The sequence below is a fragment of the Pagrus major genome, chromosome 19 (assembly GCF_040436345.1).
Source record: "Pagrus major chromosome 19, Pma_NU_1.0".
NCBI classification, from domain to species: domain Eukaryota; kingdom Metazoa; phylum Chordata; class Actinopteri; order Spariformes; family Sparidae; genus Pagrus; species Pagrus major.
Window position 1 is genome coordinate 6,139,500 of NC_133233.1, and position 26,649 is coordinate 6,166,148.

At 40.8% G+C, this 26,649-nt stretch overlaps 1 protein-coding gene across 1 annotated transcript in view; it reads left to right on the forward strand.

Annotated features, from left to right (window-relative positions):
• Window positions 1-26,649, forward strand: part of sspo (SCO-spondin) — an 86,702-nt gene that overhangs the window by 50,317 nt on the left and 9,736 nt on the right. The window contains 21 exon segments of the mRNA XM_073488441.1: window positions 158-325; window positions 569-703; window positions 1,821-2,058; window positions 2,207-2,359; window positions 2,467-2,513; window positions 2,697-2,867; window positions 3,059-3,235; window positions 4,369-4,524; window positions 4,781-4,905; window positions 7,425-7,564; window positions 8,704-8,750; window positions 8,844-9,086; window positions 11,724-11,885; window positions 12,108-12,224; window positions 12,341-12,479; window positions 12,702-12,892; window positions 14,330-14,457; window positions 14,572-14,726; window positions 17,848-17,894; window positions 20,959-21,167; window positions 22,336-22,431. Coding sequence (XP_073344542.1) covers window positions 158-325; window positions 569-703; window positions 1,821-2,058; window positions 2,207-2,359; window positions 2,467-2,513; window positions 2,697-2,867; window positions 3,059-3,235; window positions 4,369-4,524; window positions 4,781-4,905; window positions 7,425-7,564; window positions 8,704-8,750; window positions 8,844-9,086; window positions 11,724-11,885; window positions 12,108-12,224; window positions 12,341-12,479; window positions 12,702-12,892; window positions 14,330-14,457; window positions 14,572-14,726; window positions 17,848-17,894; window positions 20,959-21,167; window positions 22,336-22,431 — 3,044 coding nt within the window.

A 26,649-nucleotide genomic window follows, 5' to 3' on the forward strand; every position in this document is an offset into this window, starting at 1 on the left:
TAAGACAAGGTAGTAATGTGGGTGTTTCTGTAAGGCACCTATCAATTTAGTTTATATTGTGTTTTTATAGACTAATTTTCAAATGATATAATGACCACAAGTCAGCCTGGTTGATAATCCAGCCTCACTCGTTCACGTTTGTGTGTTGATGCTGTAGTGGATGGAGGCTGGTCTCGCTGGAGTCCCTGGTCCCGCTGTGATAAGCGCTGTGGTGGTGGACGCTCTATACGCACCCGCTCCTGCTCCAGCCCACCACCCAAGAACGGTGGGAAGAAGTGTGAGGGAGAGAAGAACCAGGTCAAACCCTGCAACACCAAACCCTGCGGTGAGACAGACCCACCATGTTCACATGCACTTGCTAAGTTTAGATTGCTATGAGCTCAAGGATAGTTCATCCTGTGCAGAGACGACTGCTCATTAATTCAGCACATGGCTGTTTTTCTAGGTAGGTCTTTGTTCAAAAAGTCAGCACAGCCTGTGATCAGCATTCTTGGTGAGGCACGTTATGTGGAGAGAATGCCTACAGCATCATGGGAAAATTCATGACCTTCTGTTTGTGTATTGTCAGATGAGAAAGGGTGCCCGCCAGGCCAGGAGTTCGTTTCGTGTGCCAACCAGTGTCCACAGCGGTGCTCAGACCTCCAGCAGGGCATAGAGTGCCAGGGCAACATCGAATGTCAACCAGGCTGTCGCTGCCCTAAAGGCACTGAGGATGCTATCATTTTATTACCAGATAAGCCTGTGTGTGTGTGTGTGTGTGTGTGTGTGTGTTTGTCTGCTTATCTGAGGGATTCTTTCCTAAAGGTTATGTGCCTGCTTCTATTCAAAAGATAAGCACGATATAATGTTGTGTGTCTGTGTGTGTGTGTGTGTGTGTGTGTGTGTGTGTCTGTCTGTGTCTGTGTGTGTGTGTGTGTTGGGTGCACAAGCTACAGTATATCTAAGCTACGAGCCTAGGTGCTGTTAACCAAAAGTTATTAATAACCACAGTAGCTCAAATTGGATTTTCCAAAAATGTCCAAGTCTTATTTATATTCAGGGGTCAATTCACCTCAATTGCAAAAATAAATATAGAGTTATCTGGCTATGCAGATGGTTTTGGGTTTATTCATCCAGGTCTTGAGATATCTGTCTCTGGCATGTCATAGGATTGAAAAGTAACATATCTTTCAGAATATGAACATGTCCTGATTCCTCACTGTGAATAGTTTTCAGTGAAACCAGGACCATTTAGATCACTGTCATTTTCAGGGAATTTGGGGGTTTCAGCGCCATCAGGCTTTTACATATTGAAATTATATTATAATTGCATTTTAAAAATGTACACCCGGCAGATAATTTATAGGCTGACTCCTTTTCAGCCAATACGTCATCAGAGAATTCAGTATATATCCTCAAGGAAGAAAGCATTCACATTTTTGTTCTAGAAAAACTCAACTTGAAAAATCCAAATAGTAAGAAAGAATTTAGAGAGAATTGTTTGTTGTCTTTTTTTTCAAAATTTTCGGGATTTTTTTGACATGACTTTCTCTAAAATTCTGCCAACACCTTTTGCCTTCACAATGAGGTCTACAGTTAGGCACAATGTAGGAATTCTCTTTTTATAAAAGATGTTGCTGTTGCATTTTTTAAGTTTTCAAGTCTGTGAGCAGCACAAATGGAGTTTGATTCACCTCCACTATACTGTGTTGGAGGCAGAAATCTCTGACCGGCATCTCAAGACCTGGACTAATGAAACTAGAAGCTATATGCATGAATACAGCTAGAGGTAGGTGACTAATAATGTCTGTGTGTGTCTGTGTGTGTGTGTGTGTGTCCAGGCCAGTTGCAGCAGGATGGGATGTGTGTGCAGCTGTGGCAGTGTGACTGTGTGGACTCACTGGGACAGATTTGGGCAGCCGGCAGCTGGCATCAGGTGGACTGTAACAACTGCAGCTGCTCTGACGGACAGCTCCTCTGCACCAATCACAGCTGCCAGGCCTCCTGCGTTTGGAGCTCCTGGTCCAGTTGGGCTTCATGCAGCGTTTCCTGTGGGCAGGGCCAGAGAACTAGATACAGGTAAGGGAAGACAACTCACAAATACCTGTTTATACTTAGTGTAACACCTTTGTTATTACATTATTGCTCTTAAATTGAAATCTATAACATCTGTGCTCTCAGGGAAATATACAGCACACTAAACCATAAACGTACTGTTGTGTGTCAGATCTCTTATCCCGGAAACTGAAGGAACAGATTGCCAGTTCGAGGAAGTCCAACATAAATCCTGTGACCCGGGACCCTGCCCACCTCTCTGTCTCCATGACAATCAGGAGCTTAGAGTGGGAGACACCTGGCTGCAGGGCGAGTGTAAACAATGGTGAGATTGCTGCAAAAAAACACAGACATAAAGAATATGTTGCAGAAAAAAGGTTTGGTAATAAGAATTCTTTCTTTTTCAAAATCTTTAATTTGTTTGCCTACTAGCACGTGCACCCCAGAGGGACATTACTGCCAAGACATTGACTGCAGAGGTGAGTGACTGCATTTATTTATAAGAGTAAAGGTATAGTAAACCTAAATGTGGTAACATGGGCACTCAGCTGACAGTACTAGCTTACTTTTAATGAGAATGTACAGATAAAATACACATCTCCATTTGACCTGTGACAGGGCATCAAAGTGTCAAATGACTGAGGCCTGTGTGTTGTGTTCAGTGGATGGTGGCTGGACCCCATGGTCAGTGTGGTCTGACTGCTCCGTGACCTGTGGTCAAGGCACACAGGTTCGAACCCACGCCTGTATCAACCCGCCTCCACGCAACAACGGCTCTGACTGCAGCGGGCCAGAGAGAGAGACACAGGACTGTCGCACTCCTCCCTGTCTGGGTTTGTTCACACATGCCACTGTTATATTCATTCATAGTATCTGTCTATTACCAAGACTGACATCATTTCAACTTATATTTGAACATACTGGATGAACTGTATGTGGAAGGAGATTGTCAACAAAACAGGATTATGAGGTAAGTTAATACAATTTACATTTGCTCTTATCATATTGACTCCCCTGTCTACAGATGACCTTTGCCCGTGGTCGCCATGGTCACCATGTTCCCGAAGCTGTGGCGCTGGTTCTGTGTCAAGGCGCAGGGTGTGTGTGTGTGAGGAGGGAGGAGATGCAGCGTGTCCGGCTGAGATCGAGGCAGAGAGGAACAGAGAGGAGACCCAGCTGTGTTACAAACAGCCCTGTCCAGGTAGACACACACAACTCAACAAATGTTACTGTTGCTTGTAGGCAACTAGGTAAACTGATGCTGGACAGTCAAACAGCAGGAGCCACTGTACAGCACAATAACAACTCCTCGTTATTACGTCTTCATCAGGTGCAATTAAACATGTGGTGCAGGAGGTTCATATACAGTATTGACTTCACATGATTCAGCCCAGGTGTGAGTCCCAGCTTGAGCCCATCATTCATTATTCACATTTTTTACAACAGGAACAGAGATATCAAATCCTCATTCATTCTCCTCAAGATTATTGTGAGTTTTGTTCATAATTCTATTTAAGACAGCATTTTTTCGGGAGCATCAATTTAGTGTGTGCAACTTTTTTCTACTGAGGCAATACAGTTAGACTTTAATTAAAAAGAGCAGTGTGTGCCCCAGACAGCAAATTAAAATGTCTTATTGTTATTATTATTATATAAATGTTGGGAAGCAAATTTTGTTGTTTGTATTTAAGGCTGGAAAATATGGGCTACAATCTAAAGTGCAGCTCAATAGATTCTCATCTTTACCTCCATAAAAATAAATGTAATGAACTTTTAAAATACATGAGTATATATCTTTCCTTGTGTAAGCTCAATGCTTGCTTTACTTTTGTAGGATACTGGAACTGTTGTCAGTAAATGTATATGTGCTTGGATTATATTTGTATTGGATATTGTGGTGAGTGAATTTAATTTGCATTGATCTTCTCTAATTGAATACATTTAATATATTGTCCAGCCCTGTCCTGATCTTAATTTGGAAATTGATGAATGCAATGATTGATTTGATATTATTGGACTATTTCTTGTTGTGTGAGGTCATCATGGTTGCTTATTGAATTTTTGCTATTGCTTTAATTGTAGTTTGGCAGTTGATGCCAGTAAGACGGTTTTATATTGATTGTAAAAGAGTTATGAGGTCTTTAAATAGAGCCATTACATACTGATTAAATTGGCTATATTTTCCCCTTGTAACTTAGCAATAGACTCACTAGGACTAACACTGGATAACACAAGCACAAGTGCTGCTTCACAGATTCTGAGTGACTCACAAATAACATGAAGTGTTTGTTTTAGGATGTAGCAGCAGATTGGTTGATCTGTTTTCTCCTGCAGGCTGTCCCATGTCAGAGTGGAGTGTTTGGTCTCAGTGCTCCTGTGTATCTCAGAGGCAGCAGCGCTACCGTGTAGCTCTCTCCCCAGCCACCAGGGGGCAACAGTGCACTCCTGTTGAAACCCAGAGCAGGGCATGCAGTGTCAGTCATTGTGATGGTGAGTTAACAACTACTGTAAAAGAAAAAAAGAATGTGTGTATATGAGAGGCTTGTTTGTGGTCTTGCTATTGCTCTTATCAACTTCAATTTTCTTTTTCTGTCCTTCAAAAAGCAGATTGAGCTCTAAAGGAGCACGTACCAAGGAAATCAAACACCTTGTTGTGTGTTTGATCCAGCACATATGTATGATTGTGTATGTGCATGTTTTCGTGCATGTTGATACTATCCAATGTTTTTTTTCCTCATATTTGTAGACTGTGAAGCCCCATTTGTGTACTCAGCATGTGGTGCACCCTGTGAGAAGCAGTGTGCATTGCAGGGCCATGAAGATCTGTGTTTAGGTGTCAAGGAGTGTACGCCCGGCTGCTACTGCCCACAGGTGAATATTACATTAGCCAAAGCCTATTTTATATTAAATAGAATGAATCATAGTGTTTGTTTTACCATAATTTACTGGTAGAAAACCCCTGCGTCTTGCTCTTGCTTACAGATAATTTAATGATCTTTTTTCATTATGTTATTTCAAAGTGTATTCATCACATTCATCTAAAACGCATGTTTGATGTTAATTAATAGCCAAACTTTCACTAACATTAGGATGACTAAGAGACCTAGTTAACCTGTTTGGCCACAGTCTAAAGAAAATAAAAGCTTGAGTTTTTCCCAAACTAGCAGTTAGACCGAGATGTTGCTGTTGTTTAGATATCAAAGATGCTTCAAAGCACCACAGTACATAAAATAAGCACAGCAGAAATGTCAGATAGGTCGGACCATCTTGTTTTACTATATATGAATCTCCGCAGTGCAAAACTGCCAATTTTCTACCTGGAAGTGATTGTTTTTGTTTGTGCAACGTCACAGTGATTCGGTCCATGTAAATAATGTTTAAATCAAAATTCAACCTCTTTTACGCACAAGCATAAAGCAAGTATTAATTGGATCATACTAATGTTAAAAAAATAACAAAAATAATCATAAAAGATGTCTTCACTGTTCAGGCTAATTGTTTCTGTAAACGAACACGGGTAAAGGCACATTATTGATCACTGGTCATTGAGGACAAATGTCAATCAGACAATTGAATCTGACTAGTGTAATGTAAAACATGCAGATATTATTGATTTGTTCTGTTTTTTGACATGTTTCACAAATCATGGCTATATTGAACACGTAACCTATGTTGACTGTTTGCGAGGCAGCTGATGCAACACTACCCTTCTACTGTAATCAGTGAAACTGGCTACAGCAGGTGTGAGAACAATGTGTGAGTGGTACATACGGTATAGTAAGTGTAGCAAGCGTAACAATAGGCCAGACTTCTATAAATAGAAGTTTTTTACAAAGGTGTGATCGGCCCTTTTATACAGAAATGGATCATAAAATGTCAGTATTTTGTTAAAATATTTACAGTACGGTTTTGAGAGTTTCTATTACTTACATGTTCTTGTCACCTGCTTCCTTTAGTAGTTAACAAGAGGGCTTGAAATAGCAAACTGCAGCACAGGGAAATAATGAAAGTAAATAGAAAAGTAAAAGATGAGTGATCAGAGCTTATATCAAGAAGGGCTTCAATCTGTTTAATCAATCATTTAAATAGCAGCTTGTGGCTGCAGAGTAATGCTATATAGCTCACTGTAGTTGAAGAGACTAAAAAAAGACTATCCTAAAAATGAAACCTTGCTGTCTTGTTTTGCCTGTGACTCAGACTACACAGTACGTGCATTGCAGGTGTAGCCAGATCAAAGATATATTCCGCTGCACATTTGCTCTGCATAAGTCTGCGTCAGTAACGTGTTCAGTGAAGCAAAATAATACACCTTGTAGTGCTCATTCTATATTTATGTCTTTATTCTACACTTGAATACATGTGCTGTAGAGGTAAGCAATCAAAATGTTGTCTGTCTGGTTGAAAGTTCTGCTTCTCCCTCACAGTTTGTACAAACTCTGTGTTTGAAATATAAAGATTTCAAATGTCACTGCGGTTAGCATGTGCCGAACATTTGTGAAACATAAGTCTGACAATATTGCAATCTGCATGTCACAACAATTCTGTATTGCTAGACTACTGTGTCGGCAAGTCCAGGGCAAAAATATGCTGGCATGAATGTAAATGGTGAAATATGGAGTGCTGCATATTGTTGTTTATACATTGCTGCAATATAAGTTGCAATGACAACTTTATAATGTTGTTTGGCCCAGTTTGGGAGCCTCCGAATTTGATTTATGGCAAAAACCTGGAAAATATTATCTGATAGACTGATGATACACACATACAGCAGCAGGGAGCAGAGATAATGAAATATGGAACACAGAGCAGATCACCAGAGGCGCACAACACGCCAGTAACCATAAATCATTTAACAACTATGGATTACTTTTATGTTTCATTGAATACTTAAACCTTAAATTTTTTGGCCCTCTGGGGTCAGCAAAAACAGTGGTTGTACAGTGAGTTTATCAGATCTTTTTCACTGAAAACAGCTGGTGGCTGGGGCCAAAACACTATGAAAATAAACCAAAAACCGCAGTGAAGTTATGCGCTGGACAGCTGAACAATGAGGTGAAACTCACCATAAAGCGCCATAAAGCCCAGAGCAGCTGATTATTCTCCTTTCACTTTGTCGTTTGATAATATAATCTTAAAAAACATCCCTTATTGCCACTCTATATGCTAAAATAATGACCAGCTGCAACATAAATGCATATTTTACTGCTGTTTTTGTTTTTGCCTTGTGTATACAGTCAGCAACATATTGTATAGTCACTGAGCATTATACTATAGATACAGGGGAAAAGAACTGTTAGATTTTAGTGTACATCTGTACAAACCAAATGAACCAAAACAAAAACACTACCACTGCACCAGTTCTTCTTTCATGTGAATTGTGTGTTTTCCAGGGCCTGCTGCAGCAGAACGGGAGTTGTGTTCCTCCAGAGGAGTGTGGCTGCGTCCACCTGCAGCACCAAGCTTCAGGAGAACCACCCAAACCTGTCACTGTCCCTCAGGGAGCCACGGTCACCATAGGCTGCAGTACCTGGTTGTTAAAAGCATATATTGAATATATTTATATATTTAAATATGGAGCCATGGCAGAGGGCTGTTTCTTTCTGTATATTTTTTCCTGTTAGGACAATGTAGTTTAACTTTCCAATTTTATTTTCATGACAGAAAATGTGGGACTCTTCCCAAGTAACAGAAACTGTGTTTTAGTTGGCGATGTACTGAAGCCATTTTTTCTTCCCAATACCAATTCATGAACTTTGTGTATCAGCTGACACTGTGTACCAATCCAATACCAGTACGTTAAAATATATATACTATTTCTTATACATGTACACAGTTTATATCCAGTACAGTCAAAAAGTGAGACCACCAATCAAGATACTTACAAACACACCTCACAAGACCTCCTTAGAGACCAAAGAAGACCAAGACCTGACTGTCATGGACTTTCCTCCACAGTCACCTGACCTCAACCCCACTGAACATTATTTGGTATACTTGAAGACTGAAAAAGCCAAACATTCAGTGACATCACAAGAAGCTTTGTGGAGCACTGTCAGATCATGCTGGGATAACATGAGTCAGCAGGTTTTACACTAACTTTTGGAGTCCATGCAGCTCGAGTGCATGCTGTCATTAAAGCAAAAGGGGGACAAAACAAATACTAAGATATTCTGAAATTCATGGACATTTTTCACATGAATCACTTAAATTTTAAGCTAATTATCATTTGTAATGAAAGAAAATAAAATTGCATTTAAAAACAAACGCAAAATAGAAGTATCTTGACTAGTGGTCTCTGGCTTTTGGACCCTGGTCTAAGAGTTGCATACAGGTGTATGGGACGTTGCTGGAAAGTAGCAAAATTTTGTTTCTAATAAATAAATCATGTAGTGTCAGAGTTGTGTACTTGCCGATACAGTATTGGAAGCATATCCAATACTGATATCGTATCGAAACAACCCAAATTCACTACACCAAGCACTGCATTTAAACAAGATAAATGCAGTATGAGGGACTTTTGCCATGGTTACCTCTGTGTTGCATTTCAATCAGTACCTACTGTTTCTCTTTTTATTTACTTCTTGTTTTCTCTCTTCACTATTTCTCTGGGATCTATGCCTCAGTTTGACAAATTGTTATTATCATCTTTTTGGCTCTTCTGTCCTCCAGTCTCTGCCATGATGGAACTTTACAGTGTGACATGAGAGAGTGTGAAGGTAAGAAAGCAGAGAAATGAGAGCAATGTGAAGAGCTCCTGCGTGAATAATCCCATCATTCTGTTACTCTGCCTTTTTTTTCCCTTCTTTTAGTCATCCTCAGCGAGTGGTCAGAGTGGACTCCATGCTCTCCCTGTGTGCCCTCTGCCTCCCTGCAGGACAGCACCTCACAAGCAGGAGTTATCCCTGGCAGTAAAATGGTTTCAATTCAGAGGCGTTTCCGGGCCTGTTTGGACCTGGATTCTGGTCTTCCAGTCTCTAGAGAGGAGGAGGACAGCCAATGTCCAGGACCACTGGTAGAGGAGAGGTCCTGTCCAGATTCCAACATCTGCAGAGGTAATGGAGTGTGTCCAAGAGGACAAAAAGAGGTTCACTCTGAAGTGAGTCAGCCTTTTATCTCAGAGCAGAAATGCAGTCAGTTCTTCAGTCTGCCCTTGTCAAGCTCCAGTTGCTCCTTAAACTCCTCAGTGCGGAAAAGTAATGAATGGGACAGTTTTGCTCCACCCGAGTTCCCCTCAGCATGTTGCAGCAGCTATACTGATACTTTGCCCCCACCATGAGATTGTATGCAGACAACACAGTGAACGAGTCAGAGCTAGACAAGCATGGAACCAGATTGGGTCAGCCAGTGACTGTAGTGATGAAATGACTCTCTCTGGAGTGGAGAGGGAAGCACTTTGATGCCAAAATATGGCTGGAATACAATGCAAGGCGAATGTACTTGTGTAACAACTTTCAGCTTTGAGGAAATTCAATGTGATTTACATAAAACACAAAAGACATTAAGACAAGAAACACAAGCCAACATAAAAAGACACATCTAAAAAGGATTTTGAAGAATTAAAGAAAGGATAAATATAAGCTTAAACTGAATAAAACAGTCTTGTGCAGTAACAGTACAGTGAGAGATGTGAATAAATAGCTCAGAATTTAATTTCAGAAAGAGCAGAGGAAAACAGAAACATCTTTGGCATATTATTTATGAAGTGAAATTTGGCAACCCAGTCGGAAGAATAAATGTTGGTAATGTACGTTTCTGCTAATCACAGATTTGTTTAAACTTTACATTCTCTATGTTACAGCTTTGTGAGAATACTTTATCCCTTTGGTTTACCAAAAACCACTTGTTTAGGGTCAGGAAAAGATCATGTTTGGCCACAAATGCAGCTGGAGATTGTCCCGAGGTCTCCTTAAAAGTATCAAGTGGTTTCACTGTAACAAGTGTTAAAACACATTCTCAAATTGCAGTCAGTTGCTTGACTGCCTTATCACCTGTAACTCCACCACCATTCCCACCACCTTCTATTTAAAAAGTTGTCATAAAAATGCGATGTGAATGTGATATGAAAGGTATTTTATCCTGGGGACTGGGCCAGAATAAAACAGGATTTTAATCCTGGCCCAGTTGCCAGTGGGATTTGGATCTTAAAAACTTAATGTCGTTTCTCCATGTTTAGTTTTGACCCAGGGAATAGCCCGATCCCAGAAAGCCTGAGTGGTCTACACAGCTCATAATGTAGCAACAGATCACAGATGTATTTTAGCCCTCAACCCTTCGATGTAAGATCAGTTATTTGACACACTGGAGGCCAGTGCTAAGACCTTTGAAGTTTCTAGTCTGAGTGAGGGTTTAGCAGCCGTGTTCTGAATGAGTTGCAGCAGCCTGATCCAACATAAGTCCTTTAATTCTTGATAAATTCTTAAAATGATTTTAGGCTAATTTAGTAATTTTCTTAATGTGGATTTGATTTGTAGAATGCAGCTACTCAGTGGTATTAGGGGACTGTAGTCACTTGGTATTATTGTTCTGTAAATCTGTTTGTAATTCACATAATTATGGTAATTATTTACTTTGTCTAAGCTAGTGGGAGATGGTTGTAAAGGATGCACAAAAGAGGCCCAAGAATGGGGCCTAAGGGTTCTCAGGTAACACCTTATAATAACTATTATTAATACATGGTAAATGTATCATTAATTTAACTTAAGTTAATAGTTATGTCACTGTTAACAAACAATAAACTACTCTATTAACCATTTATTAAATAATTACACAGTATTTATTATTTATAGCATTTAGTATTATAAACAACTTTACAATAAACACTTGCCTAATAAATGGTTTGTAAAGCAATTCATTGTTTGGTTTTAATGACACAACTATTAATACCTATCAATGATGGTTATTATAAAGTGTTACTGGAATTAAGATTCAAATCAGGTTAGGAAAGTGCCACAAAGTCACACCCAGTTTTTTTCTCAGTATAATTAAATACCGATGACTGGTAACAGGTTTTCATAAATCTTTCTTTATGTACGTCAGTTCACTGCTGCCTGTTCAGATGAATAGTTACCATCAGTAGATCGTTCAGGAGCTTGCAATCAGTATCCACTGTGAAAATTTGTATTGTGCGTCTCCGCTGCCCTTTTTCTTATCATTCCCCAAAGGAGTAAAAATGGGAAAGCGATTTGAGGAAGAAAGGAAGAGTTTGATGTCCATGTGTCTGTGGGGATACATCAGGTTGATTGGATTTGCTGTTGTGTCTGTGCAAAGAATGATTCAACTTCATCATTTCATCCATCCCTCTCTGGCCTGTCCCCTTTGGACATAAAAAGGGAATGGCTATGAATTACTAAAATGCCTAATGGACCTTAGGTTTGATTTGCATTTCAAATATTTGATGTATTGTACTTCATCATTGTTGGTCCAGATATCTAAGAAGTGCTAAGCGTGGAGAGTTTTTTATTCAAATAAATACAACAAACTCTAATCTCTGATATAAATCAACCATCTCACCAGCTTAAGTATGCTTGTACATAAATCCATAAACAATAAATGTGCTTTTGTTATCGCTTATGATGATGAGTATAATAGCAATTACGGCTGTTACAGCAGTCATCATGATAATTGCAGTCATTATAATTAGGAGGAGAACGGAGCTGATGGTAGTTATGATAATCATTCTACCCTTTCAGATTTCTGCCAGTGGAGTGTGTGGAGCGCCTGGACAGCCTGTGCAGAGCCCTGCAGCGGTGGAGTCAGGCAACGCTTCAGGCGGCCCCTGGCCTCTCCTCCAGGACCCTCTTGTAAAAGCCAACAGACACAGAGCCAGAGCTGCAACACAGGCCTCTGCCCAGGTACAACTCTGCCTTTGTTTTAAATTCACTAGACTTAGATATTAACATACTGTAACGAATACAAGGGACGTTTACAGAGAGGTAAGTGGAAACATCAGGCAGCACTTTGGGTAAAAAAAAAATGCTACAGGAAGGTGAAGTCACTTCCTGAAGCACATTCAGTGAGCTTTGCGTATCTCTTTATTTATGAAGAGTGGAAAAAATTGATTCCTTGTTTCCTAGGTGAGCGCTGTGAGGATAGGGGACGGACCTACCAAGAGAGCTGTGCCAATCAATGTCCTCGCAGCTGCACTGACTTATGGGAGCATGTGCAGTGTCTCCAAGGAGCCTGTCACCCAGGTAATCTTTGCCTTCTAAAAAGAACAGTACTTTTTCATTACTGGATCAGACAGCAAAATGTAGAGAGTCTATTTTTCAATTTCTCTTTCATTTTTCTTTCGTCCTTAACTTCTTAGGTTGCCGGTGTCCAGAGGGACAGTTGTTGCAGGATGGCCACTGTGTGTCAGTGACAGAGTGTCGCTGTGGTATCCCATCAGGCAACGGGACGCTGGAGTTCCTCCCTAAAGAGGAGCTTTCCATGGACTGTAACACCTGGTGAGAGCGGCTTGGTGTCTATCTCATTTTCAGACGTGAAGAGTCAAAATCACGAGTTTGAGGTTGCAGAACAGTTTGTCCAAAATGGTCTGTAATATTATGAGAGGAAGTTTACTTGCAGAGCAGACTTTCAGACTCTACACGGCTCAGGTCTACCTTTCTTTTCTGGTAAACATGAGCTCACCCTTTATCTCATTTTTCCAAACAACCCTCTATCTGCAGTGTGTGTGAGAATGGCACTCTGGTTTGTACCAAGCTTCCCTGCCCGGTGTACGAGCCCTGGAGCCCATGGAGCTCCTGCTCAACCTCATGCGGGCGTAGCCAGAGGAAGAGGACGCGGCTCTGCCAGGACACAGAGGATGGTCCTTCCTGCAGTGACACCAAGCAGACAGAGAACTGTGATATGCCATCGTGTCCAGGTCTGACATGGAACAAGTAGCCGCATGCACAACTGAGAAAATAATTTGCACCATACAAATTCGACCCAGTGTTTATTCGACACATTTCACTTTCTAGAGGCTGTCTTTGTTTTAGCCTGTCTATTCTGTGTCCTCTGTCCTCTCTCTAGCGGGGTGCTTGTTGAGCGAGTGGTCACCCTGGAGTGAGTGCAGCGCCACATGTGGTGGTGGGCTGTCAATGCGGAACAAGACAGTCCTTATAGAGCCAGAGCCTGGTGGGCCGGCTTGTGTCAGACCACTTGAACAGCACACTGTCTGTAACACCAACAGCTGCCTGCCTGGTAACAGTCGTATCTACTCATTCATATTGGAGTTGGAAACTTCATTCAAACTTTCAAATTATCCACATCTTTTATTCATTTTGGGTATTATTCCGTTTTCAAATCCTCAGCAAAAGTATTCAGAAAACCTTTACACCCACTCATCTTCAACCCTGTCCCACTTATTCATACAATCACAATAGACGCTGCGATCAGACTTTAAAAGATCCGCGACACTTTGGACTCAATTATTCAACATTTTCATATCATTGATATACAATTGCGGTTTTAAGTTTTAAGTCAGCCCCTCTAAGATTTTTACATTATTATCTGTGGAGTGGAATGTTCAGAGCTAGAGTGGGACAAAACAAAGTGGGGAAGAGCTTTAAAATCTTCTTAAAAACTATCAATCTTCATTCCCAAAACTTTCACCCGTAATACATTACATATACATAAAAAAGGAACATTTTTGCCTTTCACAGACATGTAACTATGGAAGTAAACAGACTTACACTTTTGACTCCTCCAAATGTAAATTCTCCTTGCAATGCAGTTTAGCTCCCAGCCCTTACTCAAGCAATGCAGTTTAGCTCCCAGCCCTTACTCAAGCAATGCAGTTTAGCTCCCAGCCCTTACTCAAGCAATGCAGTTTAGCTCAGTGGGATTAAGGCATCGCAATTTGTCTCTTAGCTGACACTATGTTTGCATCCTTCATCATTCATGAGCAACTATTCATACTCTTTTCAACCTTTATCCACTAATTCATTCTTTCAGAATTAAACCCCCTTAAAACTTTATAATGTTCCACATATTTCATCCAATATGAGTTGTATTCAAATTTTAAATTATACTAATCATACCAATCATTCAACTTCATACATTATTGATAATATATAACTTTGAAAGCCAGCAATGCAGTTTAGAATCAGCCTTTCAATATCCTGCATTCACACCACAGTTTCTTCAGTAATTCCTTCCTCTAGTTTATTAACATGCAAATTTGTGTCCTTAAATGTAACGGAGCTGTGAACTGTAAAGTGTGCATAGAGAAATAAACACACGTCTGTAAATTGAAATATATTTTAGAGGCGATATTAATAATTGTATTTTCATTTGTCTCTGTGTGATGCAGAGTGTCCCAGTGGGAAGGTGTTTAGTGACTGCTCCGGTTCATGTCCATATACCTGTGAAGACCTGTGGTCACACACTCAGTGTTTGCAGGGACCCTGCACCCCTGGGTGTACTTGCCCTCCTGGACAGGTTTGCACACTTCATTTTGTGTGTGTCTCTGTTTGCGTGTGGTTGGATGTGATAGGATTTTATTTTACCCATGATAAGATCGGATTCTTCCCAGTCTCACTGTGTCTCTCATAGGTGTTGCATGAAGGCTCCTGTGTGTTCCACGCTGACTGTCCCTGTTCACCACTGTCTTTGCCGACTCCTTACCAAAGCTGGAATGTCACCACTGAGGAGCTCACAGAGACACTGCTGCCACCTGGAACAGCCATTCAGAACCTCTGCAACACATGGTAATACACTACACATGGTTTCGTCCATTCATTCGCTGATTTAGTCATTTCTTAGGTCACCAAGGTCATGTTATGAGCATCCAGCCTGTCCTTTGAACCTGCAGTGCAGAACTTTTGTCTTACCCTTCTGGCAGTCAGAGTAATTACACATCTATGCATAATATTGCCATTTTCTTGTGATTAACATATTGAGGCTCCAACCTTATCTCCATAAACAGATATCTGCATATGAATGCAGAATCTGTAGGGCAAGGGGGAAGATTTTGGTATCAGAGGTGTTCTGTTTTCTGTTTGTAGTCCGGATAGTTTTGACCGAACATGTTTCAGCTGACTTTGGTTGCTCCTAGGTAAACTTTTACTGATTTATCAGATTTATCTGTCATCCCTCAACACCTACTCAATTCTTGTGTCTCAAGTTGCTAATCAGACTGTGAACAATGGCCGGCGCACAGAAGAGGATGTCTTGGCCCAGATATCCGCTATCTGGATATCCGCTGGCTACACGGCAGACCTAATACATTGACTGTTGCCTTCAGAGGGTAAAGCGCTGTCAGATGAGACTCGATAGCTTCCGAGACGAGCTGCAACCAAGTTCAAAGTTTCTTCCTGGTTTCAGTTATTTACACCTTGCTACAGCTTCATTGGTATAGACCAAGTGGCAAAGTAGTCCTGATCAAAGACCACCTGAATGCAAATAGCTGTTAAATATGACATGGTCAGGTAATATCTCCCAACTGAATGAGTCGAAGGAACAATAAACAGCTGACTGTCACACAGTGGACTGTAGGATACTGATAGACAGTCCCTCCAGAAAAATGCGATTATGCGATCGCATAATTCAACGCATAATCAGCCAAAGTCCGCACATTTATGCGGTGGCCGCATTCTTTCAAAGACGCAGCACTTTGGCCGCATAAATCGCCGATTTCCGCTCAAAATGCGCGAAATATGCGGGGCTTGCATGATTTCATAATCCCCGCATTTTCGTTGCAAAAAAGTCACATATATCTTCGCAGAAAGTTGAAAAATGTTGCGTTTACTTCACACAAGAGCAGCCATTTTCCTCCTGTTGCCTTGGGAACGTTATGAAGTGTCGTCATCATCGTCGACGTCGACGTCAAAGTTTTGTAAGTTTGAGCCATGTGTTTATTAAGGTCTGAAATAAAACAAGATGAGAACTTAATTATTCCCAGCACTTTTTGTGATGTAGTATGCTTGCTTATCATAGGAAGTCATTAGAAATGACTCTTTACGTTAAGGTAGGAGCCTAGTGAGCCTAGTAACAGAGTGCTGGGGGAATCACTTTTTTTTTCATATTTATCAAACCGCAAGTTCCTGCAATTTTTGCAAATTCCCGCAATTTCATCGCATAAAACGTGCCGCAAACGTGCCGCATAATCAAGGATTTTTGCCCGCAACAATCAAAAAAAACACTCAGGTATACCTGTGACTCAGGTATAAAAAGCTGCATTGCTTGGACACATTTTAAAGATCCATTTTGAAATATGTGATGCAGACGTCAGAAAATACAGCCCAAAGTCCCGGAGTGTGCCTCTTATTTTTTATGCATTCAAGAGGGGAGAGCTCAAACAGGAGGAGATATGATAAGCATGTTTGACCATGCGTACTATGGGATTTGGTAAAGTTCATGCAATTTGTCAGTTTTGTGAAACATGTCTTCGCCTCTCGGGCAAAACAAAGGATTGTGGTGGGGAAAAGACACTGCTTAATTCTGTTCCATAGATATCTTCCTGAAAGTGGACAAAGGTGAGCACATAAAGGTGTGCATTTTTTAACATCAAATGGGGTTGAGGAGTTATAGCTGTGTGTGGTCAGTGAACTTGAACTTGACTTTCACTGAGCGACTAATGTACTATGACAATTTAAATGTGTTTTATTGAGACTTTTACACTGCGGTGGCTTCAATTCTTTTATCAGCATTGCCTCTATTTTTTTTTATTACGAGTTTGTCCCTTTTACGTCTTAATCAAGTGGTTCTGGAATATTAATGAATTCATGTAGTCGTTCATCCCTTCTAAAGGACATTGTGGCACAATTGCGACTGTGGCTGTGCTTCTTCAACAATCTGAATATACTCCCACTCACCCAGTTCTCATATCAGAAGTAATTCTCATGTCCACATAAAACAGATATTAATGTAAGCCATTAATAATTTCTGAGGTTTGTAATATGCAATACATAGGCTGCCTTGAAGCGAGAGCATTCCCTCCTGCATTAATTAAGTTCGATTTTCATCACTTCATACTAAGACCATGCGGCATCACGTGGGTATGTACCTCTAACAATAGCTTAAAAAAGGATTTAATGATGATTTAAAAAAGAGTCATTAATTGAATATAACATATTTTATAAAAAAGAAAAATAATACTTTGGTACAGTATGCAACTAAATGTGTTTATTTATTCTTTATTTATTCTTTATTTCCTAGATTGCAATTGTTTTATTTATTTAACCTTGATTTAATCAATAAATAGAGATAAAACATGCATCAAGCAATTGCTAATTCACATAAATCATATTTCAGTAATTCAATACTTCAGAATAACTCTTATGACCAATACAACAACTGAGTATTTTCTGATCTTCTACCACTTTGGTCAAAGTTAAGTTTAAGCAACTAAAACTACTTGGTTAAGGTGAGTGCAAGGTTGTGGTCCTGCTTAAAATAAGCATAGGGGATGCTTTGGGTCTCTTCACATGTTTAAAGACCTGGAAATGAGACTCGATAATCAAGTATCTTTCTCTACAATTGTCCACCTCAGCTTCAGCATGCTACTCACATCATCTTCTTTTATTTGTGCAAGTGCTGTCGAGCTTCAGCAGAGTTGAATTTCATCGCCTCAGTTATACAGTCAACAGCAGTCCAGTTTGGTACTATGATATCTCCTGTAATAGATAGTCTGACATGCAGCAGACATGCCGTAAGTCATTTCATCTACCTCACAGTGGTTTTGATACTCATTTAATATAGTCTGATGGTCTCAACTGCGTGACATGATGGTTGCGTTGGTGTGTCAGTGTTCAGTAATATCAACCTCACTGTTTTGTCCCACATAATGTATAACCTCCCTCACCTGATTCTTCTTCTAACTTGCTCCAGTGTGTGCCAGGGAGGAGTGTTCAACTGTACCTCGGAGCTCTGTGATGGTGAGTGATCCGTCACAGCTGTTCTTACCGGGCGCATTTTTTGCACTTTATAGGGCCCCTCTGTTTTAGCTACGAAAGCACCAGCAACAATATTCTTTAGTTGACCTGTCAGGACCATGATAGATATGTCAGCCTATCTATAGTTAGTAACAGCTGCTGCAACAGTTGGCTCAAATAACTGAGCGGCAGTCACATCAATCACATCCTACAAAGGCCATTACTGGGTTTTTGTTTTATAAACAAGCGATACCATCTTAAACTAGCAGGAGGAGAGAGAGCTGAAAGATAACAGGGAGTAGGTTGCAACCCCTCGTATCCTAGACTGTGTGAATAGCTCTGTGATTCGACCCAGGTTTTTATCTGTCATCATCTGATCAGCCGTGCCTTTTATCTTCCTCTCTGGCAAGAACAATGTTGATTAGAGTGTTGAAGAGTGCTGCCTCCTACAGCTTTCAATAGAACTTCAGTTAAACAGAAATCATGACAGTGACAGCTTACAATTTGTAAAAATAGGATCCCATATTAACACTGATCAGAGCAGTGATAAGAGAACAGTTCATGTACTAACCATTGATGGCATTAGGTGTATAGAACAGGTTTGACTTCTCACAGTCAATAGTGATCAGTTTAAATGCCCTAAAAAAACAATATACAAAAATAACCTATTAACACACAGGATTGGATGGTTTGTTTAAATTGTTTAATGCTTCTGGACTGTGGATTTCTTAATGGAAGGACTAAGGTCGGATTTTTTGTGACAGTCCGAAAGATGTGACTCTCAAGTGCCTCGTCTCAGTGCCTCTCTGTGCTCCACTAACAGAGAGCAACAATAGCTAATGTTAGTCTATAAATTGAGTCTGCTATCATAAACTCACAACCAGCTTCCAGCACAACACAGTAGTTCCACACAACATCTTTAAAATTTGCAATTGGGAAACTTTGGGAAAGCAGACACAAGTCTTCTGATCTGCTCCTCCATCTCTAGCATATACAGAAGTTACAGCAAAAGTAAGTCACATTCTCACACTAATAGAAACTGATGTACAAATAGAGCAGGTAAATTCGCCTGCAAGTAGATCAGTAAGACCATCTGCATTGTAATTAAATTCACTACAGCAGATGTAGAGATTTGAATTGTTTTAGGTTATTTCTGTGTTTTACTTTGTTCTTGCCAGAGTCTGTGTTCTCAAATCTCTACATGGGAGATGATGAGTAAAGTGTTCTTATAATGAGTACAGATAGGAGGATAAGAACTGGCTGCTTTTTACTCTTTATCTCTCTTCCTTTTTTTCAATCTCTCCTTCCCATTAATGCTTAATTTTATCCAAGAAACCTCTAAGTCAAATCTAAAAATATAGCATGCAGTAAATTTGTTGAGAATTTGTCTAAAACTGCACACATCAATGAGAAAACTACCTTATTTTGTCTGTTGTTTGCATTGGGGATTTGTTTCATTGCCTGTTTCAGCATTGTTCCTGGTAGGTGTTAACAAATGGCTTTAATAAAAAGCAAAGTGGGCATATTACCTGCCATTGTAGTTTTATTTTTACAGATATTTTCCATATGCGGCGCCTCAGGTAAATGAAGGTAAGATTAACGCACTGACCTAAAGGTGTTTGTACCATTCTCCCACTCTCCCTTCCTGCAGTTGACTGTGAGTGGTCCAGCTGGTCCCAGTGGAGCCCATGCTCAGCAACCTGTGGTATGGGGCGACAGAGCTCCACCAGAGTCATCCTGCAGTCCAGCCAGTTTGGAGGGGCTCCATGTGAGGGCCCTGACCACCGCACCACAAGCTGCATGGCTCCTGACTGTGGTGAGTGAGAAGAGGGGAAATTGATCATCATAAACAATATTCAGATATTTTTGTTAAATGATAACAATATTTATGGCAGTGGAGACCTCAAGCTTCTTGTAATGACATCTTAATATGCTGCAAAAAATGTTCTGGCCACTATTTAACATCACAGCTCAGGAACAGCAACTTGACTGGTGGAGGCATACAAACTGCAGTGATTCTACCTAACAGAACCTTTAGCCACATAAATGATGTAAACACGACCATAGGTGTAAATCCCAGAGGGGGCAGAAGGGACATGACCCCCCATCCTCGGAAAAAATATGTAATGTGTAAATATACACAGACAGTATATTTAATGTTTTACGTCATCAACTTCATTGATTTTTGTAAACATCTGCTTATTCTGAATTTGATGGCAGCAACATGTTTTACACATGTTGGGACAGGAGCAACAAAAGGCTGTGAAAACACTTGTTTGGAACATTCCACAGGTGAACAGGTTCACTGGCCACGATCATGATTGGGTATGAAAGGGGCATCCTCGAAGGGCTCAGTCGTTCACAAGCAAGGATGGGGTGAGGTTCACCACTTTGTCAAACACATGATTGTATAAAGGAGATTACTGCATGGGCTTAGGGACACACTGTAAAACAGTTGTTTGCAAATGATTGCTTCTTTTTTTATTTTCACACAGCAGCTCAATGTTTTTGGAATCAGGCTTGTAGCTAATGATGCAGCACTGCAGCACAGGGTGAAGAGTAAAAATATGGTTACTGATAGTTGGCAGTGGTAATTGTTGACTTTGTGTAGTTACCCTTATAATGCAGAGCCCTGCACTGTTTACTGGAGTCCCACCCACTTGGGAATATAGAAATGTGAGGCTTGACAGGCCCGCTGTGTCTAGTTACACTTGCTGAACTATGATTGTACAGCCTCTGTTGGGTTGAGGTGTTAAGTGAAAGTTCAATTAGCATTGCATGTTAATTAGGGAATATAATTTATATGTCACAGCAAAAGAGAAAAGCACTGAGAAATATAATTTAAAGTGTTGTGATGATTAATAGTTTACCTTGAATGCACCCATTGTCTGTCCACACCTCCCTTTATTTCCCTGTGCTCCCTCTTCCTCACCAATTCCTCATCACATTCTCTCCAACTTATCAATCACCCCTCTCCATCCTACTGTCTACACTCTACTATCCATTTTCTCCTCTCTTCCATGACACATTTTTTCATGTCACTCCTATCCCTCTCCTTCCTCTGCAGCGTGTCCTGTCGGGGAGCGGTGGAGGAGGAGTGTGTCTGAGGAGGTCCCGCTGTGTGAGAGGAGCTGCCAGGACATTTATTCCCCTCCCATTAACTGCAGCCACTCCGCCGAGGGCTGCGTGTGTCGGGAGGGGCTTTACCGAAACACTGAGGGCGTGTGTGTCATCCCCGCCCTCTGCCCCTGCCATGACCAGGGCATGCTGTGGGAGGTATACATACACACAAAAACACACACACACACTGGCTAACACCCAAACAGACATCTGCTGCCCAGCTAACTTGGTAGCTTGTCCCCATTGTGCCTGGCTCATTGTGGCGTTTGTCTGAATCTTACCATAAGCGTGTTGTTTACGTTCCCTGACATTCACCCTCATTGTGTTATTTACTCATAAAGAAGGGCCTATTAGAAGATGAGTGACATGCCCCGCAGGCCACATTACACCACAATGCCTCCGCAGCCTTCAGCCTCATCAATTATGAAGGAAGTGCCGTAGAAAGACGGCACTCAGGCCACAACTTGGCAAGCCTGCCAGGAATTATTTATGATGGAGGGGATATTATGGGATTATAAGAATTAATCATACACTGACAAGTGGTCATATCCCCCCTCTTGATCTTCCTTCTGTAGGCTTTTCTCTTTCATTCCTTGTTTCTTTCTTTATCCTATTATACCTCAGCTTTATCTCTCTCTAGTCTCTCTTCTGCTTTCCTTGCAGGATCCGTCTTCAATCTCTCACTTCGTTTTTCGCCTCAGCCCCTCTCCTTCAGTCTTCTTCTTTCTTTCTCTGTCTTTCTCCCTTCATCTACCCCTCTCAGTCATTCTTGCTGCCTGTCTCTTTCTTTCTGCCTGTCTAGTCTGTTTATCCCTTTTTTTTTTATCCCCTGTTTATGTTCTCATTGTCTGTCGACCAGCGATGACTAATGTCCATTTACCTAAAGAGCTTCTATGGTTTCTTAATCAACCACCTCATGAATATAACACTAAATGGCTCAGTGTGAGCTACGAAGGCAATCTCTTGTGGGTGCTTTCATATGGGTAAAAACCGAGCACTGTTAATAATTCCCATAGCCAACACACACACATTAACTATACAATGTAGTCTGCATTATGTGTTGTTATAATTACAGCATCATAACAGGCCTACATGACCTGCACCAGGCTGTACCCTGCACCAGGGTACAGCCTGAGCATTAGTGGAATCACTGAAGAAATAGATCCTGACCAGTTGCACTTCAAACCTACACAGACTGACACGGTCATGTGTGTGTAGGTGAAAGAAAGACCAACAGCCTGTTGAGGCATCATCATATTACCTGCATTTCAGAAAACTTGTGATTGAATGTAAATATTGTGTGTTTTTTGTGTGTGTGAGCCAGGCAGGATCAGAGTGGGACGAGGGCTGCCTGTCATGTCGTTGTGTGAACGGGGAAAAACTGTGTCAGTTAAGATGTCCGCCGATCCACTGTGATGAGGTGACAAACACACACACACACACACACACACACACACACACACACACACAACCAGATACTCCATGCTAATTGACGTATGTCTGATTGTATATTCGTAGGCCTTCTTTTTCTACAGAATGTGACGTTTATTGATCACAACACACTCTTCTTGTTACCCAACACATTTTTTTTTTTTTTTACCAAGATCATATATTCAGAGGCACTGATAGTGGGTGATATGATGTGAATTAGATAATGTGTCATTTTATATTGCAATAGTAATATGTTCAGTTTTCAATTCTATGTTGTGACAACACTGTGTTTGTGATCTGGTTAGGTTTAGGCACAAAAACCACTGGGGTAGCGTGAGGGGAAAAGATCATGTTTTGGCTTTAGATTTCTGTTTTGATCTCTACAAACACGGCTGGAGATGTCCCGACTTCCCCTTAAAAATATCCAATGGTCTTACACTTACGCTGGGCTCAGACTACAGGAATATCGGGCTGATTTAACCCCGATTTGCCCCTCCTGACAATTTGAGGAGAAATCTGGGCTGAGAGCTTGGTTGGTCCTGAAGGTCGGCACAGATGATCTGTTAATGTGAGGGGTGTACAGATCCAGTCTTAAACCTCCTGAACTGCTCCAGACTCATCGGGGTCTCCCTGATGAATATCAAACCTGTTTGCCTGCCAAGCAATGGTAAACAACCCTAGCCCTCAAGGCTAACATTAGCTAGTACACTACTTTTGACAGATAATAAAACGACAGTTAAAACCTCACCTCCTGTTCTCATTGAAGAATAAACAGCTCATTTCATCATCCAGACTTGTTTCTTCTGTGTTGATGTGTGTGCAGTTTTGAGATGAACAGAGAGAGAAACATCTTTGAAGAGTTTCCTTATTTGCATGATGCAACCTGGTTTCACAGTCGGTTTCACATACCTGTAGTCCTGTAGCAAGAGCCCAGCCTTACACATGTTGAAACATAGTCTCAAACTGTGCTCCCTTTCTCAGTTTTAGCTCCACCACCATCCTACCTTGCATTATAAAATTCATGTCAATAACAAGTAATGTGAACATGAAATTACATGTATTGTAGAAATCTCAATGTTGTACATATGACGTGCACAGATGTGAACGTATCTGTGGTTCGCAGAAACATTAACTGCCAACATTTTTTTCTGGCTACTTGGCTGCTTTTTTTATTTTGCTTATAACCCCTTTTACAAAGAATAGTCCTCCTTCAAGTCTTCATTACAGAGTGATGTCTTTGAGTTGGAGGCGGGTCACTTGGGAGGATTGAGGAGGATTTTCCTTATCAGAAAGTTTCAATTGGATAAAGGCAAAAAGAGGTGAAACTACTTTAAAAGGCAAAGTTTAGAGAGAAGATTACCTTATTTCCTACCCTGTTAATTATCCCAGTAGCCCTTATATTTATTTTATGACCTTTTGTGTGAACTGGGCCAACAGCTGTGTATTTACAATTATAATGATGATAGTAATAGCAGAATCACAGCCCACTTGGTGAAATGTCGATGGATCAAAAGTGAGCTTAAATCATGGAGATCACACTATACTATCAGACATAAAACACCGGTTGAGTCAAACCCACACAAGTATGTTGACACATGCACGAAGTACAGTGCCAAACCCCACACATCAACATTTTCTGTAAGATCCGAGACGGTTTGTAGCTATTGCTAAGCTGTGTTTGTAGTCCCAGTTATTTGCTCTTCTGCAGGTGTGTGTGAACCAACTGCATCCAAACAGACAAACAGAGATGAAGGTTCACATACAGAGGCACCATCAGCCTCTCAGACAAACACATCAGTCCATTCAGCTGCCATTGCTACCCCGGGGTGGTACAGTTCACTCAGCATCTCTATTGGTCACAAACATCTCAATTAATTAGTTGCAGTAACATTTTGCATATGGTTAGGGTAATTGTATTGTCATGCATGAGGGATTATGGGTACAGGTGCATGGTTGTCATTACTGGTGACAGCCCCTTCACAGAAAAAATGACTGCCTTAGTCTCACAGACAATGCTCAGTCATCCACCTGTGAGTGGATAACAGCTGGTCATCTCGCAGGAGACGCTGAGCTGAGTGTCAATTATGCATGCGCTCTGTAAGACTAGAGGCAGATGAAGAAAAAAATGAACTCCATCTAAAATATGAATAAACTTTTGTAGTCCTTCACAAAGGTGAAAGTTTTGGTGACTCACCAATACAGATTCTGTCCACTGAGACTGTGCTTGTATTGTTTTTGAAAAGAAGTGAAAATTCCAGTAAATCTCCCAAGCATCAGTGCTTCTGCTCGACTCTACCATATTTAAAGCATCAGTTCAATGAAATTTCACCATCTGTCTCCAGCAAAGTAAATGGAGTTTAATTTGTGGTGCTCCCAGCGTTGAAGAATTACATATGGGAAAGTCACCAGCAACAACACTTTCTAGAAACAATGTCTCTGTTATTCACATAACATGTGACATATGTTCACATTTTGATCACATAAGATAAGATAGATTATCAGCATGGCCGATTATCAGGGCTGATATTCAACATTTTTCAACAATTATCACTTTCAGTATTTTTGTATCCGATTGCCAATAAAATAAATGAATTTAACGATATGATAGCTGGGTTATCAGGCAGCATTCTTTCTCTGTCTTTCCCACACAATGTCCCACCTACAACACTATCTGATTGGCTACATGTCACAAGTAACATCCTATCAACACTGACAAATCTGAATCTACAAAGTATACAAAATACTAAAACTATCAAATCCATGTGATGGAGTGGAAGTATAAAGTAGGCTACCAGAAAATGGAAATACTGAAGTAAAGTACCTCAACATTGTACTTAAGTACCGTACCCTTGTAGTAAGGTTCATTCCATCACTGGTCATTCTAAATTTTGACAAAAAGATTTTTATTTTAATTGCAAATGTTTATCAGTCCAAATATTACTTATTGGTCTCCTTGGTTACTAATAATTGATATCAGTATTGGCCATGAATAATGAAGCATATTGGTCGATCCCTATTTCATGGTGTAGAGAAAAGTCACGGTAGCAGAGTCTGTCTCATCCTTGACACAGTAAGCTGAATTTATATCTTTAGCACACTGCGCTGTATAAAGGCCAGGGTAAAAATACATTCTGCTGACATCTGGAACTTTAAAGGAGAGGTTGATTACACAGTGAGCTCCACAAAGTAGACAGTCAACTGAGTGTTCCACCTGTGGTGTACCCCAGTCTTGATGCCGGTGCACTGTGTCTCTGGAGGGGCTCGGACTTGTGTAACTATTTCTGCATGCATTCTCAAATCCCTCAGCTCCCCAGGCTGCACTAAATTATGCTTTGGTGAAAGCACTCTTTATCCTGGCCAATATGAAAAGGTCATTTAATGCACTGTGTTCCATCTCCTGACAGGCTGAGAATTGGTTACTCTCAGTGTACTTCATTATTTAGGACTCAGCTTACATTTAATCACATTGTTTCTTTAAAATGAAGTCTCCTAACAGTCCTACACCACTCTGCTAGAAACGCTTTCCCAAGGTTATGCATTAAAGGTTTTGTTATCATATCTGGTGATGAAAGCTAGACAGATGTTTTCCTCTGAAACACTCAGTCCTCTTATTTCTTTTTCCTGTACCAGACACTTTAATAAAACTCTGATTTCCTGTAGACAACACAAATTTGACTACCATTTACTATAAATGCCAAGTACCAGAAATCCACATTTTACATAATTTCTACTTTCTGCCACATCAGACACACACACGCAGATGCACACACACATACAGTCTCTAAACTTAAAAGACTTAAAAAGGTCCTCTTCGTGATCTCTCACCCTTTAAGTGAGTGGGCTCCTCTCCCTGAGGGAAGGCTGGCGGCAGAACAGAGTGGGAGGAGAAGTCCGCGGGGTGAACAGTTAGGAAAAGTGTGTGTGTGTGTGTGTGTGTGTGTGTGTGTGCATGCGTGCGTGTGCATGTGAAATGGTACAGTTGGGTGAATATTGAGGGCTAAGCTGAGGCTGGTGTTGGTGCTGAAGACTGCTGTCAGACTGTATCTGACTGTGTGACTGTGCATGCTAACAGCAGCTATTCTCAGACAGGGACACCACGGGACACCCTGCTTCTCTCCGGACTGTTCTGGATTTCTCTCTCTCTCTCGCAGTGGCTTCACTACCTCTGTCTATGTCCTTTGTGTCCTTACGTCACTGTCTCGCTCTT